Genomic DNA, 17,846 nt, shown 5'->3' with positions numbered 1-17,846 from the left:
GGGCTTGGGGGAGATGGGAAGGGCTTGGGGGAGATGGGGAGGGCCTGGGGGAGATGGGGAGGGCCTGGGGGAGATGGGGAGGGCTTGGGGGAGATGGGGAGGGCCTGGGGGAGATGGGGAGGGCTTGGGGGAGATGGGGAGGGCCTGGGGGAGATGGGGAGGGCTTGGGGGAGATGGGGAGGGCTTGGGGGAGATGGGGAGGGCTTGGGGGAGATGGGGAGGGCCTGGGGGAGATGGGGAGGGCTTGGGGGAGATGGGGAGGGCTTGGGGGAGATGGGGAGGGCCTGGGGGAGATGGGGAGGGCTTGGGGGAGATGGGGAGGGCTTGGGGGAGATGGGGAGGGCTTGGGGGAGATGGGGAGGGCTTGGGGAAGATGGGGAGGGCTTGGGGGAGATGGGGAGGGCTTGGGGGAGATGGGGAGGGCTTGGGGGAGATGGGGAGGGCCTGGGGGAGATGGGGAGGGCCTGGGGGAGATGGGGAGGGCTTGGAGGGTCGGGAAAGGTAGGGAGGCACCAGTCAGGCCGTACCTCTAGTGCCCTCCAGTGCCACTACATACCTCAGTAATAATAATAATAACTCATTAATAAGATATACAAAAGATAGGATTACAGAAGGTAATTAGAAGGTACAGTATTTGTACACTTACTTCCCAGCATGAAGAAAACACCAGCAAGAACTAGTCACTACTAAACAAAGTGCCCAACCACTTGGGCTGGACGGTAGAGCCACTGTCTCTCGTCTTGCAGGACGGCGTTCAATCCCCCGAGCGTCCCAGTGGTTGGGCACCATTCCTTCCCCTCGTCCCATCCCATTGGGGAGTAGAAGAACTGCCAGAACTTAAACTCCTTCCTACTTAAAATGTTGACGTGAAAACTCCAATACGAAAATAACTACCTATCTTGAGGTTATCTTGAGATGATCTCGGGGCTTTAGCGTCTCCGCGGCCCGGTCCTCGACCAGGCCTCCATTTTGTTACACATCCCCCAGGGAAGCAGCCCGTAGCAGCTGTCTAAGCTCCCAGGTACCTATATACTGCTAGGTAACAGGTGCATCAGGGTGAAAGAAACATTTTGCCCATTTGTCTCCGCCTCCACCGGGGATCGAACCCGGAACCTCAGGACTACGAATCCGAAGCGCTGTCCACCCAGCTGTCAGGCGCCTAGCCCCCATTAAGAGGGGTATTCAGACAGTACACATACACATCGTAGTGTGTATATGAAGTGTGTATACGTAGTGTGTATATGAAGGTTTCGAAACATTCACCTATAAGTGTTTGACATATGTTGAAACACATGTGAAGACCCTTACAAACACTCACCAGCTACCTGGTGAATGTTTGACCAAGCTTAGCCTAGCTACTAAACCCAGACTTTGTGTTAGCAAGGTTTACGGGGCTATTCATGCCCGTGCCACCTCTTAGCAGGCTTAATCTTCATCAATCAATCAATCAATCAAGGCGGACAGCCCACCTGGTGTCATAACTCACAACATCAAACATTCCTACAACTTTCCTTAACCTGTGTCTTCTCCCTCGTCTTTACTCCTGAGAGTGAGAAGTGTTTAGAGGGGGGGGGAGGGGGTAGAGATGGAAGAGGTACTCGCCTAATGTACTCACCTAATGTGTGTTGCGAGTGAGGGAAGTGAGAGAGAGAGAGAGGGTGTCTTAGAGCGATAGGGAAGGTCATTACAACACTTGCCCCGCTCCTGTGCCAGGTAAGTTCCGGGCTCACCATAGCCCGTGCTACTTGCCCCGCTCCTGTGCCAGGTAAGTTCCGGGCTCACCATAGCCCGTGCTACTTGCCCCGCTCCTGTGCCAGGTAAGTTACGGGCTCACCATAGCCCGTGCTACTTGCCCCGCTCCTGTGCCAGGTAAGTCCACTACGGGCTCACCATAGCCCGTGCTACTTGGAACTTGTTCCGAGTAGCTGAATCAACAACAACAACAACAAGAACAACAGGTCACCACAAGACACACAGGGTCTTGACCCCCTAGGGAGAAGCAGGGTGCAGAGCAGAGCAGGATAGATGAGGGAAAATAAGGAAGAAAGAAAATAAGCGATTAATTATTAATTATCAGAGAAAAACATCAAGCCATTACGACTATATAGCACTGGGAAAGGGGGTCAGGATAAGGATTTGGGATGGGACGGTTTTTATAAAACAAAAGAAGGAAGGAAAAGAAAGAAAATTAGGAAGGAAACAATTCAGTAAAGCCACAAACAATTCAGTAAATTAAGAGATACATAAGATTTAAAAAAAAAAAACATTTTTTTGCAGGGAAATAAAAAAATGGTATGAAAACATTATTGACCCGTTCCCGGGGGAGGGAAAGTGAGTAGACATGACTGTGTGAAGATGACGGCCCCGACACCCACCAGGAGGTGAAAGTGAGGGCAGGCGGCGTGAGGGGACTACTGGATGAGTACACACACGGACCTAGGGGGGGGGGGAGGAGGTGAGATGGGGGAAGTGTCAGAAGGAAGTGACCAGGCTGACAACACGAGATGAGGCAGCCAGACAGACAGCCATTAATGGCACTTCTCAAGGTATAAAGTGCCCGCAAGTGCCAACTGCTACTATGGTGACATTGGCACTGCATGACAGACATGGTAACTACAGCCCTGTCCTCGTCCTCTTGTAGCTAGTCTTTCACAGTCTTAATGATAGTCTTGGCGAAATCAGCCAGGGAGGCTGGAAGCAGCAGCAGCAGTAGCAGCAGCAGCAGCAGCAGCAGCAGCAGTAGCAGCAGCAGCAGTAGCAGCAGCAGCAGCAGCAGCAGCAGCAGCAGCAGCAGTAGCAGCAGCAGCAGCAGCAGCAGCAGCAGCAGCAACAGCAACAGCGCGCCTGCTGAGCGCACGGCTATGGGACGTCTTTCTCCAAACGATAACCCAGGCTGAATGACTCATAGAGATTGATGATTGATGAAGATCAAGCCATCCAAAAGGTGGCACGGGCATGAATAGCCCGTAAGTGGTGGCCCTTTTGAGCCATTACCAGTATCAAGAGCTGATACTGGAGATCTGTAGAGGGACTCTTAAAGAGACAAGCTAACGAAGGCGGACTAGTTAGGAGAGAGGTGAGAGTAGGGTGCTGGTGGGATAGGCAAGGGCTAGAGAGGAGGTGACGGGTCCTCTCCATGCATGTAATGAAGTAGGAAGCATTCCTTACCTTAACATCATATTCATTATTCATTGTAACAGCGCTGGCTTTATAATAGTGGTTGTACTGGCTTTATAATAGTGGTTGTACTGGCTTTATAATAGGGGTTGTACTGGCTTTATAATAGTGGTTGTACTGACCTTATAATAGTGGTTGTACTGGCTTTATAATAGTGGTTGTACTGGCTTTATAATAGTGGTTGTACTGGCTTTATAATAGTGGTTGTACTGACCTTATAATAGTGGTTGTACTGGCTTTATAATAGGGGTTGTACTGGCTTTATAATAGTGGTTGTACTGGCTTTATAATAGTGGTTGTACTGGCTTTATAATAGTGGTTGTACTGGCTTTATAATAGTGGTTGTACTGGCTTTATAATAGTGGTTGTACTGACCTTATAATAGTGGTTGTACTGACCTTATAATAGTGGTTGTACTTGTAGCAACATTACATGAAACTGGTGGTAGTTGTGTCATTATTATTTGGTGTTAAGATTCGCTACCTGGAACAAAAAGTTCCAAGTAGCACGGGCTATGGTGAGCCCGTCTTGTGTCATTAGTATTTACAATGCTCTGTTCTATTACTGTTTGCGGTATTGTGGAACATAACTGATATATATTATGAATAAAAGAAGGTCCCAAGTGAGCACCTTCGGGTACTCCACCTTGTCACGGGTCCATAAGTCTAGATTCCACTGTACATAATTATAGTGATCACGTTATGTTATTATTATAACGTCCCACTTGAGTAAATTGTATACTCAAAGTTTATGTAAACTAATTCAGTTACAAATGTATAACCATTTGCATGAATAAAGTTGGGTTTTATTCATTTATTATATTTTAGCCATCTTGAGGTTATCTTGAGATGAACAATTAGTCCATCTTCGTTAGCTTACTTATCTAAGAGTCATTCAGCCTGGGTATGAAATGCCCATACCCAGCAGTGATGCCCTAACACAGTTTCAAAAAATTCAAATTCAAATGTTTATTCAGGTAAAGTACATACATACAAGAGGTGATACGAAAAATTGATGGATTTATAGATAGAGCTGGTGCATACACTGCCTAAAGCCACTATTACGCAAAGTGTTCCGGGCAGGAGAGTTCTAGTTCACTCTAGTTCTTCACCTTCACTCGCAGGCACTTGAACTGTCCTCGTCACAGGCACTTGAACTGTCCTCGTCACAGGCACTTGAACTGTCCTCGTCACAGGGACTTGAACTGTCCTCGTCACAGGGACTTGAACTGTCCTCGTCACAGGCACTTGAACTGTCCTCGTCACAGGGACTTGAACTGTCCTCGTCACAGGCACTTGAACTGTCCTCGTCACAGGCACTTGAACTGTCCTCGTCACAGGGACTTGAACTGTCCTCGTCACAGGCACTTGAACTGTCCTCGTCACAGGCACTTGAACTGTCCTCGTCACAGGCACTTGAACTGTCCTCGTCACAGGGACTTGAACTGTCCTCGTCACAGGGACTTGAACTGTCCTCGTCACAGGCACTTGAACTGTCCTCGTCACAGGGACTTGAACTGTCCTCGTCACAGGCACTTGAACTGTCCTCGTCACAGGCACTTGAACTGTCCTCGTCACAGGGACTTGAACTGTCCTCGTCACAGGCACTTGAACTGTCCTCGTCACAGGCACTTGAACTGTCCTCGTCACAGGCACTTGAACTGTCCTCGTCACAGGCACTTGAACTGTCCTCGTCACAGGCACTTGAACTGTCCTCGTCACAGGCACTTGAACTGTCCTCGTCACAGGCACTTGAACTGTCCTCGTCACAGGCACTTGAACTGTCCTCGTCACAGGCACTTGAACTGTCCTCGTCACAGGCACTTGAACTGTCCTCGTCACAGGCACTTGAACTGTCCTCGTCACAGGCACTTGAACTGTCCTCGTCACAGGCACTTGAACTGTCCTCGTCACAGGCACTTGAACTGTCCTCGTCAGCCCTCCACGCGGAACAGCATGGGAAAGTGTTCACACTTAACCAGGCACACACTTACTTCAGGTACGTGTGTGGTTACTTAAAGTGTCGGGTTACTCAAGTGTGTTTACACTTGAGGTATACACTTGAGCAGCAGCGAGGGTACAGTATAAGCACTACTAGCATCCAGGGTAATAGCTCCCGGGTACAGCAAGCGGTACAGCGGTCATTGTGCGGTACAGTGTCCAAAAAGGGGGAAGGGATACGCCAGTAGCAGCGCCCTCAATGTCTGCAACAATACCAGAACCAGGAAGGCACTGGGGTTGTTGCAGATCATCTTGCATCAGTAGCGTGGACAATACACCTAGGAGAACTCCAACAGCAAAGTAACGAGGAGTCCTAGGAGCAGAGGAGGAGGTTACAGTGGCAGCAGCAAATTACAGTAGCAACAGCAGCAGCACCAGCAGTAACAGTAGCAGCAGTAACAGCACCAGCAGCAGGTGGCAGGACTTCGCTACAAAACTTTCACTAGAGATGACAGATGACTGTACAGGGGTTATCTCTCCGTAGCCTTGTGTGTGTGAGAGAGAGGGAGAGAGAGAGAGGGGAGATGCGGGTAGGGGGGGGGGGATATTAGGAGAGAGGGCAGAGGGGGAAAAACAGTGAAAGTGGGGGTGGAGGAAACAGTCCCGGGCACTGCCGGGTACCCCTATCGGCAAATATGTATATATTGGAATGTCTGCTTTTTTCCGAGGTCGTTGAAGATAAAGTAAGTGGCAAGTAAACTAAGTTTAAAGTAAACTAAGTTTAAAGTAAACTAAGTTTAAAGTAAACTAAGTTTAAAGTAAACTAAGTTTAAAGTAAACTAAGTTTAAAGTAAACTAAGTTAAAAGTAAACTATGTTGAAAGTAAACTAAGTTGAAGGTAAACTAAGTTTACATAAGTAGAGGAAGTAAGGATAGTAGCTCCCACTCCACGATCCCCGTGGATCCCGCCATAGGTGTCAGCCATAGGGGGGTCAGCCATAGGGGTCAGCCACAGGGGTCAGCCATAGGGGGTCAGCCAAAGGGGTCAGCCATAGGGACCAGCCATTGGGGTCAGCCATAGGGGTCCAGCGTGTGCCATTCCAGTCGACAGGGACACTTCCTAGAAGTGCTGGTGTCCTTGGCGTGTGGGACTCTCATTCTCTATCACTTCTCGGCACTCCATCCTAATTATCTGCTCCGGTTTCCTGTCATTCTACTCACGTCATACGCCTGGGAATTTGTGTGTGTGTGTGTGTGTGTGTGTGTGTGTGTGTGTGTGTGTGTGTGTGTGTGTGTGTGTGTGTGTGTGTGTGTGTGTGTGTGTGTGTGTGTGTGTGTGAATACTCACCTAGTTCTACCGGGAGTTGACCTCTGGCTCTTTGGTCCCGCCTCTCAACTGTCAATCAACTGGTGTACAGATTCCTGAGCCTATTAGGCTCTATTAACCCCAGTAGGCTCTGTTAATATCTGTGTGTGTGTTTGTCTGTCTGTCGTCTGTCTGTCTGTCTGTCTGTCTGTCTGTCTGTCTGTCTGTCTGTCTGTCTGTCTGTCTGTCTGTCTGTCTGTCTGTCTGTCTGTCTGTCCTGTTGCACACATCTGAGCCTGAAGCTTCCAGCCATGTCCCTCTTTTATTAGTATTCATTTCCACTCTTTCCACCCTGTCAATCCCGCCCTAAGTATTGTATACGTCTGTATCATGTCTCACTCCTCCTTTCCAGCGGTGTCAGTTTTAATTCCTTCAGTTACTAAGTTACTAACAAAGCAGTCCCCCGTGGTGCAGTGGTAAGACACTCGCCTGGCGTTTCGCGAGCACTTTGGCCTGGGTTCGTATCCTGGATTGACAGGGTGCCAATCCTTAACTGTAGCCTCTGTACACCCAGCAGTAAAATGGGTACCTGGTTGTGAAACGATTTGGCGGGTCGTATTCCAGGGAACATAGGATTAAGGGACCTGCCCGAAACGCTACCCCGTGCTGGTGGCTGTACAAGAATGTAACAACTCTTGTATATATATATATAAATAAATGCAAAAATATAGAGCTGTGGCTACTAACAACGCCAGGAGTAGTTGGTAAGGTTAATCACCTGGGTCCAGATTCACGAAGCAGTTACGCAAATACTTACGAACGTGTACATCTTTTCTCAATCTTTGGCGGCTTTGTTTACAATTATTAGCCAGTTAATGAGCTCTGAACCACCAGGAGGCTGTTTATAACAATAACAACAGTTGATTGGCAAGTTTTCATGCTCGTAAACTGTTTAATAAATGTAAACAAAGCCGTCAAAGATTGAGAAAAGATGTACACGTTCGTAAGTGCTTGCGTAACTGCTTCGTGAATCTGGCCCCTGGGAACTACCTCGACCACTAACGACGCAATGTCTTGTTTCTACCACATGAATAAGCAATCGTCCACAATAGAGTGAAGTATTGGTATAAATTCGATGTATCTTCGGAGAGAATTAATGTAAACTCGATGTATATACACTGAGGGGAAATATATATATCTATGTATGAAGCTGGTGTAAACTGTTTCCCCCGAGTCATTTGAATGTTACTAACCATCTTGTTTGTGTTTACAGGAGTCTGATGAACGTGTGCCATGTTGGTGTGGGGCGGGGACCCCTGAGCCCCCCGCGCGCCCCAGGCCGGACCCCGGGGCACACGTAAAGTATCCGGCCCTGGGGGTAGGCGAGGCGGCGTGAGAAGCAGCCCCAGGGGGCGGGCAGAGGAGCGCCCTGGAGGAGGAGAGAGAGAGAGGAGCCGAGTAAGAAGTGTGAGAGGGTGAGGAGAGAGTGTCTGCGAGCGTGGCCACCAGCACAGGATGCCAGGCGTCGCCCAGTACTGACTAACATCAGCAGCGGATATGCAGGGCTGACGTCATCTGGAGAGTGCCCTGGGTGCCACAGCACAAGTGCCCAGCAGTGGCCCTCTGTCGTCGACACGTGCCACCCACACTGGCGCCGTGACCATGTCGACGCCACCACCCACGTGTTGAGAGAGGAGTGAGGCAGGTGTTGGTGTGTGTGTGTGTGAACACATAGGTGAGCGAGGCTCTTCACCATGCCCAACATGAACCTCAAGAAGCTGTGGAGGAAGAAGAGTGTGACCATCACGGAATACGACCCCACCTACAAGGTCGTCTATCTGGGCAACGTCCTCACCGGCTGGGCCAAAGGTAAACAAACATCTTTATCTCTAGTCCTTTCTGTATTGCTCTCTTGCTCTCTGGTCGTCTCTTTATCACTCTCTCTCTCTCCCTAGTTGTGAGTCGTAGTTTATCTTTGTCATACTCATTCCACTCCACCATACCCAACCATTCCAGGAGAAGCAACTGGGCCAATAATACCATAACTTCACTCACCTGTATGGGTAGTGTGTCCAGCACCTCTTGGCGCCTTGATGTTCTCCCATAACAAAGGGTTTTCTTCCTATTGGGGAGTGTTGTACATGCTGCTATAGCGGTGTGTCCACTCACAAGATGAGTGGCGCTGCCCAATAAACTCGCCGCTCGGGGCAAAATTTAAAATTTAAAAAGGGAGAACTGTCCTAGGTATTATCATGGGGTGGGGGAGACTAATGTAAAGAGATCGGCGTGTTTTCATTGTACCTGGTGATCTGGATCGTCCTCCACGCTCTAATTCTTTTCCCCGAGACTTCAAAAGTGCAGCAACATTGACAATTGCACAGTTACTGATGTCTTTGTTTATCTTATTTTATCCATTGGAATGATTGAGTTTAAGGGTTGAAGACTGCTTATGGAACATGGTTTTACTGCGTCATGGTGACTGGAGAGTCCCGGGCGGAGGGTTCGATCCCATTCCGTGACTCAGTATTGTTTCATGGATACACCAGGTTGTGGTGCCCGTGTGCGCCAGTATTCTCTCTTGCCTTACACGTCTCAGACGTGTTCCAGTCACCAGTTTCCACCTATGCCTCTTCCTCCAGTCATCCGCTCTGGTAAACTATATCTTACCACTTCATTTATTTTCCCTCAGTGTATTATACGCTGTGTGTACTCACCTAGGTGTGCTTGCATGGTCGGCTATCAGCTCCAAAACCCCGCCTTTCATGTTGTTATTTCCGGGAATCAATACCTGCGCGGTCCGGTCTCTGACCATGCCTCCTTTAGCTTCTTATCATACGTTTTACAATGGTGAATGGAGACTAGCCAGCCCGTCCTCTTGAGCTGCCACAACGGCCAGAACAGGATGTACTAAATCACTCGAACCTAACCTAACGACCAAAGCATAGAAAACGTGAATGATTGTGAGCCTCTGTGATTTATAGTACCTCATAATTCGTCCGTTGGGGAGTTTGATATCATAATATTTGAGGGGCCCAACCTGCTCATCCGACTCATTCCACCTGCTGCTCTAGCTCTTGTCTCTGCTGTTGTGACGGCAGTTGTCATGTCTTGTCTCTGTGTCATTGGTGTTAATTACCTAAGTGTAGTTACAGGATGAGAGCCTCGCTCGTGGTGTCCCGTCTTCCAAGTACTCTTTGTCGTATAACGTTTTGAAACTACTGACGGTCTTGGCCTCCACCACCTTCTCATTTAACTTGTTCCAACCGTCTGCCACTCTGTTTGCGAAAGTCAATTTTCTTATATTTCCTCGACAGAACTGTTAAGCTAGCTTAAATTTATCACCTTTTTTTCTTGCAGTGTCAGGGTCTCAGGATTTCTTCCTTGTCAATTTTGTCTATTCCTGTTACTAATTATACGCAGTAACGTATAATTAGTAACGGGAATTACTAATTATACGCAGTAATACCATCACTTGTAAACATATCAACTCCTTTTTTTCTATCTCCTAGTTTTGGCATATTTAATGACTCTAACCTCTCCTCGTAGCTCTTGCCCTTCAGTTCTGGGAGCCATTTAGCTGCATGTCTTTGCACGTTTTCCAGTTTGTTGATGTGCTTCTTAAGATATGGGCACCATACAACCGCTGCATATTCCAACTTTGGTCTCACACAGGTTGCTAATTATTTCTTTAGTATTTCACCATCCATGTATTTAAAAGCAATTCTGAAAATGGAAAGTGTAGCATAGGTTCTTCGCACGATGTTCCTTATATGATCCTCAGGTGATAGTTTTATATCTAGAACCACACCTAGATTTATTTTTTATCAGAATTTTTTAAAGCATTTTCACATAATTTGTAGGATGTGTGTGTGGTCTGTTTTCTCCTATTCCACATTCCATAACATGTCAGTAATTCACATTTACTTCCTTCTTCCAAGTGGTGCTCCATCTTGAGGTTATCTTGAGATAATTTCGGGGCTTTAGTGTCCCCGCGGCCCGGTCCTTGACCAGGCCTCCACCCCCAGGAAGCAGCCCGTGACAGCTGACTAACTCCCAGGTACCTATTTACTGCTAGGTAACAGGGGCATTCAGGGTGAAAGAAACTTTGTCCATTTGTTTCTGCCTCGTGCGGGAATCGAACCCGCGCCACAGAATTACTCCATATACTTATTTTATCCACGTCTTATTCAAGGACATGACAATCGTCTCCGTTTATCATCCCCAGTATCTTAGCATCATCCGCAAACATGTTCATATAATTCTGCATTCCTTCTGGTAGGTCGTTTATGTAGAAGTATTGGTGCAAGAACTGAGCCCTGTAGGACTCCGTTAGAAACACTCCTCCAGTCAGGTACATTGTCTCTGATTACTGCCCTCATCTGTCTACTGTCAGTTAAAATATTTCTCATCCATGTCAGACGTCTTCCCCTCTAGTCACTCCTTCAGTATCTTCCAGTTTCCAGAACAGCCTCTTGTGTGGGACTTTGTCGAATGCCTTTTTTAGGTCTAGGTGAATGCAATAAACCCAGTCATCTCTTTCCTAAGTGTGCGTGTGCGTGTATTTACTATTTGTGCCTGCAAGATTGACCTGTCGCACGCACACACACACACACACACACACACACACACACACACACACACACGCACACACACACGCACACACACACGTACACACAACTGGAATATGCGGCTCCAGCCTGGAGTCCACATCTAGTCAAACACAAAACGAAGTTAGAAAAGGTTGAGAGGTATGCCACCAGGCTGGTCCCCGAGCTGAAGATTATGGGCTACGAGAAAAGATTACTGGAACTAATCCTCACGACACTAGAAGACAAAAGAGTAAGGGGAGACATGATCACTACCTATAAAATTCTCAGAGGAATTGACAAGGTAGATAGAGATAAACAATTTAGTATGCGGGGTACGCGAACAAGGGGACACAGGTGGAAACTTAGTACCCACATGAGCCACAGAGACGTTAGAAAGAACTTTTTCAGTGTCAGAGTAGTTAACAGATGGAATGCATTAGGCAGTGATGTGGTGGAGGCTGACTCCATACACAGTTTCAAATGTAGATATGATAGAGCCCAATAGGCTCTGTCGTATTTCTCTATCGTATTTAACACGATACACAACCTCTCAGAAAAATAAATGGTACTGCTACGTATACAAATTTACTCATTCAAAATTTTTCGGCAATTGATTCGAACTCCCCGAAGGAGGAAAACTCTTAAAATGGAGTAATTAAGAGCGAGGCGGAGGGTGTGAGAGTGTGGGGGGGGGGGGGAGGAAGCTGTGGCAGCCTCCAGTACCGGTCCTCAGTGTGGAGTTCATCTTAACAGTACAGGAGGAGTAAGTGCAGACACGAACCATATTTACCCGCGGTAAACACTAACGAGCTCCTCGTTGTGAATGCTTTCCTGCATGTCCCGTGGTACAGGAGGCTAGGCTGTTGGTGGCTAGGTGGCAGCCTAGCCACCTCCGGGCAGGTGGCAGCCTAGCCACCTCCGGGCAGGTGGCAGCCTAGCTACCTCCGGGTAGGTGGCAGCCTAGCCACCTCCGGGCAGGTGGCAGCCTAGCCACCTCCGGGTAGGTGGCAGCCTAGCCACCTCCGGGCAGGTAACTAGGGTGTAGGACGGAAGGTAGGAGATAGTGCGGGCATCATGTGTGTCGCAGGGCACTGAACCTTCACCCAAATGATCCACATCCTGGAAACAGTGACAAATGTGAAGGCAAATGCAAGCGTCGGAGGTCCTAATGATTTATACTGAGCGAGGCTGGCTGTACTGGCTCTACACTCTAGCCGCAGCCACGTGAAGGCCGAACATACGTCGTCATTTGTTCTTACTGATTGTTGCCGTCAGAGGCGGCTAGTTTATTGTGCACCCCATACTCATCCTGTGAGCGGTAGCGCAAAAAGGATTACAGAAGGCACAAAAGGTCTTTATCAGACCTCAACGATGATAATATCCCATTTACACCTGTCGTGAACATAGTTATGATGTCAACTAATTACAGAGACTGTTCCATTTCAATAGCTATGTATTTACAATTAAATATAATATATTAATGGTAGGACTTTTTGCTATGGCTGTTCATAGGTGTTTGAGCTATGGAGGTATTACAGGGCCATAGGAAAGCTTCTTCCTTAATCTTATATGTCAGTTATCTACTGGAAAAATAATATGGACACTACAAGGATTTCAAGTATTTTATCCTTAGTAACTAGACAGTTTACCATTTCATGCAGCGTGAATTTAGATTTATCTCTAAATGGCTCAGTTTTATCACAGTCTAAGATGTAATGCTTTAGTGTGTGTGTCCCTGTCTTTGTCCACACACTTTATGCCTCCCTCGCTTCCACTTACGGGGATATTCATGCCCGTGCCACCTCTTGGGTGGCTTATTCTTCATCAATCAATCATCACTCACTCTCACTCTCATCACAATCGACTTGATAATGGTCCATGACCGACCGAAACGTCGTCGTCTCTTACATCTTCTGGTGTGTGGTCTGGTCATCACTTAACACTTTAGTTCATCTAAAGTGTTAAGATTAAGTAAAGTGTTCGTCAGAAAACTTCATTTTTCGCCAGAAAACTCGAAGATCCGAAAACTTCGGATCTTCAAACTTCGTCAGAAAATTGTGAACATCAAGTGATCTGATGTTCCCATCACTGAAATATAAGAAAAACAGTCAAGAGACTGTAGCCAAGTCTTATTCGAGCTAATGAGCAGGCTGTTAGTCTGTTGATTTGGGTTCTTGCCCCATACACACATCTTTTATTTGAGACATTTCATTGTGCAGGCGATGAGTCACAATAACGTGGCTAAAGTATCGACTCGAGAATGGTCCAGGACGGACCGAAACAACGTCGTCGTCCCTTCACATTCTAGTGTGTGGTCTGGTCAACATTTCATTGTGATGAACAATGGACCTGCTGGTTCCAGTTTGCACTGTTCTGCTTTCTTTAAATTCATCTAAGAGTTCTATTTTGTCCTAAGATATTTTCTAGGGATTAGTAGGCTAGATACCTGACTTCGTCTCACTCTTCTCAGTTACTCTGTGGTTTTGTTTGTTTAGAAATTCATGTTTATGTTCATCAAATCACGTGTCTTCTCATCTGTGTTTTAAACACGTATTTCTTTACCTGTAATGTCGTTGTAATTAAACTCCTACGTATTGCTTCAATTTACTAGTATGTTCAAGGTGGACTCTTTGAGCCTTCCTAGTCCTGTCATATGTTAGCATAAGCGTGTAATGTTTATATATGATTAATATATAGTAATTTTTATATATATATCTATGACAGTGTCAGGAAAATTGAAACAGGAATTTCCTTAAGTACTTTCGTATATTAATACATCTTCAGAAGGAGCTATTAATATACGAAAGTACTTAAGGAAATTCCTGTTTCAATTTTCCTCTGTGGTCTGACACTCTCACATTTTTAATCAGGTGTTTATTTTTCGTCATTTACACACATATATATACAGTATCTATATATGGTTAACGTGTTACAGGGGAAGGATGTGTTGACAAGCCGCTGGCAACACTATGGAGGAACTACTGTCAAAGTACCCGGCAAGACATCGCGATGAAGGTGGGTCCTCTACCTCTCCTCTACTCCACCTTTCTCTCTCTACTTATATTAACAACTGATATTCACAAGTATGGTACGGGCTCACCATAGCCCGTGCTACATGGACACTTCCTTCTTAGTAGCTAAATCTAAAACAACAACAACGCAACTAAGCCATTTCATGTGTGAGTCGCTGAGCAACAATAGTCCACATTATTCTACATATACATTAATATATTCCATGGTTAAATGAACAAATCCACAAGGGCCGTGACGAGGATTCGAACCTGCGTCCGGGAGCATCCCAGACACTGCCTTAATCGACTGAGCTACGATTAAGGCAGTGTCTACGACTTTGTTCATTTGATGCATCACGTTAGTGTAATCTCTGTGTGTATTCCATGGTTCTTAGTGTCACACGGATCCCTGTGTTCGGTCACCAGTTGCTGTGGTGTCCCTACAGGCAGCGGCATTTTGGCCGTGTCGATCAAGTCCTGTTGAGTTAAATGCCATGCAGGCGTGAACCAGTTAAGGTTCTTCATGAGCTAGCTAAAGTTCACGTGTTGAACCTGCACATTCCTCCGTGAAACTCGTAACTGGTACACCTCTCTCGACCCTTCAGTACAGCCAGACCCCTTTTGGTTTAATGTAAGCAATGTGGTGTAAATATATCCATTAATTTCCACAATAACTAGCCTTTACATCGGCCTTGGATTATCTTCAGCGCAATTACTTCATGTATTCTTTGCGGCTGATCTCACTAAGTCTGTGAGATCAGTCTTGGTGACTGAACTCACTAGCTTATCAACAAATGTTCATGGCGAGCCCTCTGCCACTAGAGTTCCTCTTCTAGGGTGATTCAGTGTGCAAGACCCAGTAACGAACAAAAGGTCTCCATCATTGTGCATGTTAAAAGAAGCCCTGGAGCTGAGTCTAGCATAAAGAAATGTAAGGCTTATTGTCTAAGGTTGGTCCTTGCTAAGGCATTCCGTTGATATCGTCTTACCTGTTTGATGGGGTTCTGGGAGTTCTACTTCCCAAACCCGGCCGGAGGCTAGGCTTGACTTGTGAGAGCTTGGTCCAACAGGTTGTTGCTTGGAGCGACCGGCAGGCCCACATATCCACCACAGCCCGGTTGGTCCGGCACTCCTTGAAGAAAATTATCTAGTTTTCTCTTGAAGATGTTCACGGTTGTTCCGGCAATATTTCTTATACTCACTGGGAGGATGTTGAACAACCGCGGACCTCTGATGTTTATGCAGTGTTCTCTGATTGGTTCTCTGTGCATCACTTACAAAAGTTATCGAACCCAAGCACTTACCATACTGGAGTTGTGTTAGCATCTTGCAGGTGCACTTGAGAAAAATGGACAGGTTCAAAATGGAGATTAATAATGTATGTTATTTTATTTTTTGGTTTAATACTGAAGAAATAGCACTGGCTTTTCCTTTGAAAGAAAGATCTTTCAGCTCATAACTTATCAGTATTTGTAACAGTTAAACCTATACTGATAATCTTGTTGAAAATCTCACCTTTATGGTTTTTAAGAGTTTAATCTTAAGAGTCATATACCAACCTGTCCTCTTTATAGCACGTCGCATTTTGACGCATACTTTTTACCTAAGTAAAACATAATTTTTGATGCATACTTTTTACCCCTTTACCTAAGGCCAAACACTATCGTACTAGAAAATGGGAGCGGCTCGCGAAATTGACATAAGGTCCCGTTTTCTGTTCGTGGGGGGTCCTCTGGTAGGTTAGGATAAGGACACTTTAGTACGTCAGTTTCTTGACGTTGGGAAAGCTCGCGAGAACGGACTGCATGAACAATCATATTTGGCAATACATTACAACTCAAGCTGTTTATGTCTTCCTCAGTTTATTTGAGAAATAATAGTGCAGACGAAGAGTCACAATAACGTGGCTGAAGTATGTTGACCAGACCTCACACTAGAAAGTGAAGGGACGACGACGTTTCGGTCCGTCCTGGACCATCCTCAAGTCGAAACGTCGTCGTTCCTTCACTTTCCAGTGTGTGGTCTGGTCAACAGAAATAATAGTAGTTCCTCAAGAAGTTTGAAAGCAATATCCTTAAACCCAGTTGTTGTGTGTGTGTTCAGGTGACGATCTGCGGAGCGGGTCTGAGGGCGGTGACGCGGGAACACGGCCTCACGGAGTACTGGGCCCACCGCGTCACCTACTGCGTCGCTCACCCGGCCTACCCCAGGGTCTTCTGCTGGGTCTACCGCCACGAGGGACGCAGGCTCAAGCAGGAGCTCCGCTGCCATGCTGTCCTCTGTCCCAAGAACACCAAGGCCGAGGTCAGTAACCATCTCCATCTGTTGACCAGACCACACACTAGAAAGTGAAGGGACGACGACGTTTCGACTTGAGAATGGTCCAGGACGGACCGAAACGTCGTCGCCCCTTCACTTTCTAGTGTGTGGTTTGGTCAACATATTTTAGCCACGTTATTGTGACTACTCGTCTGCATCTCCATCTATTAACACAGAATCTCTTACGTCTCTGTGTTCTAGGTTGGAAGCCAAAGGCTTGGCGGGGCTAGCTTCACCCAACTTTGCAAGGGCAATGGTCTAGGGTACGGAACTGACATAGGCTGGTCGGGAGTCGCCAGAATTCAATAGAGAACAGCATGCCAGGATTACTTTCTGACCCTCACGTTGATTTTTGAGACTGCCTACTAAACTACACCTAATTAAATATTTTTGAAAATAAAAATTTCAAATAAATTTTGTTCTTATAGTAAAATACATTATTATTCACTGATCTTGAGAAAACTAATATACATTTTCTGCTAGTCATACTATGGCCATAATAGCATAAAGCAGACAATCCTTCCACAGCTTCGCAGGCTTTCTCATACCCTCCCGTTTCTCAAAGCACTTGGGGTAAAGATTATATTTTGTTAATATTTCACACCGCCACACTCACCCCACCTGCACACCATCCACACGCCAATGGAACACTATAATATGTTTTTTATAAGACAGAAGGAGAGAGAGAGACATAGTCAGGATAAGATAGAGACGGACAGACAGATAAATAGAAAAAAAACAGAGGCCTGCAGAGAGATCAGGTCAAAGGGAAAGACAAGAAGACAATCAGAACAATAGAGACAGACAGATTGTATTTATTTATATATACAAGAGTTCTTACATTCTTGTACAACCACTAGCACGCGTAGCGTTTCGGGCAAGTCCTTAATCCTAATTTTCACACACACACATCCCTAGGAAGCAGCCCGTAGAAGTTGTCTAACTCCCAGGTACCTATTTACTGCTATGTGTAAAGGGGCATCAGGGTGAAAGAAACTGCCCATTTGTATCCGCTTCCGCCGGGGATCGAACCTGGACCCTAAGGATTACGAACACCGAGCGCTGTCCACTCAGCCGTCAAGTCTAACTGTGTCTCAGACACAGGCAGTCATAGGGAGAGAAAGGAGAAGGAGGGGGGGGGGATGATTGAAGAGAGGGAAGGAGAGAGTGGGAAGATTGGTAGAAGGTGGAGAGAGGTGAGAAGGGGACAGGGGCAGAGGGTGATAGAGTGATATATATATAAATATATATAAATATAATATATATATATATATATATATATATATATATATATATATATATATTATATTTATATATATTTATATATATATCACTCTATCACCCTCTGCCCCTGTCCCCTTCTCACCTCTCTCCACCTTCTACCAATCTTCCCACTCTCTCCTTCCCTCTCTTCAATCATCCCCCCCCCCCTCCTTCTCCTTTCTCTCCCTATGACTGCCTGTGTCTGAGACACAGTTAGACTTGACGGCTGAGTGGACAGCGC

General features: G+C 46.4%; 2 protein-coding genes across 4 annotated transcripts in view; one reads left to right on the top strand and one right to left on the bottom strand.

The window, feature by feature from the left end:
- LOC123744859 (protein FAM43A) overlaps positions 1-17,846 on the top strand; it is a 168,342-nt gene that overhangs the window by 142,903 nt on the left and 7,593 nt on the right. For all 3 annotated transcript variants that reach the window (XM_045725046.2, XM_069311718.1, XM_045725047.2), the window contains 3 exons: positions 7,697-8,292; positions 13,948-14,027; positions 16,127-16,327. In XM_045725046.2, the coding sequence (XP_045581002.1) occupies positions 8,178-8,292; positions 13,948-14,027; positions 16,127-16,327 (396 nt within the window). In that variant the 5' untranslated portion in view covers positions 7,697-8,177. The remainder of the gene's footprint in view (positions 1-7,696; positions 8,293-13,947; positions 14,028-16,126; positions 16,328-17,846) is intronic.
- LOC138356013 (serine-aspartate repeat-containing protein F-like) lies at positions 4,291-6,343 on the bottom strand. The gene is made up of 2 exons (XM_069311563.1): positions 6,339-6,343; positions 4,291-5,116 (listed from the first exon to the last, which is right to left on the bottom strand). The coding sequence occupies exons 1-2, from the start codon at positions 6,341-6,343 to the stop codon at positions 4,291-4,293; spliced, it is 831 nt and encodes a 276-aa protein (XP_069167664.1).

Source organism: Procambarus clarkii, chromosome 70 (assembly GCF_040958095.1).
Source record: "Procambarus clarkii isolate CNS0578487 chromosome 70, FALCON_Pclarkii_2.0, whole genome shotgun sequence".
Taxonomy (NCBI): domain Eukaryota; kingdom Metazoa; phylum Arthropoda; class Malacostraca; order Decapoda; family Cambaridae; genus Procambarus; species Procambarus clarkii.
This window is presented reverse-complemented; position numbering and strand designations above follow the sequence as displayed.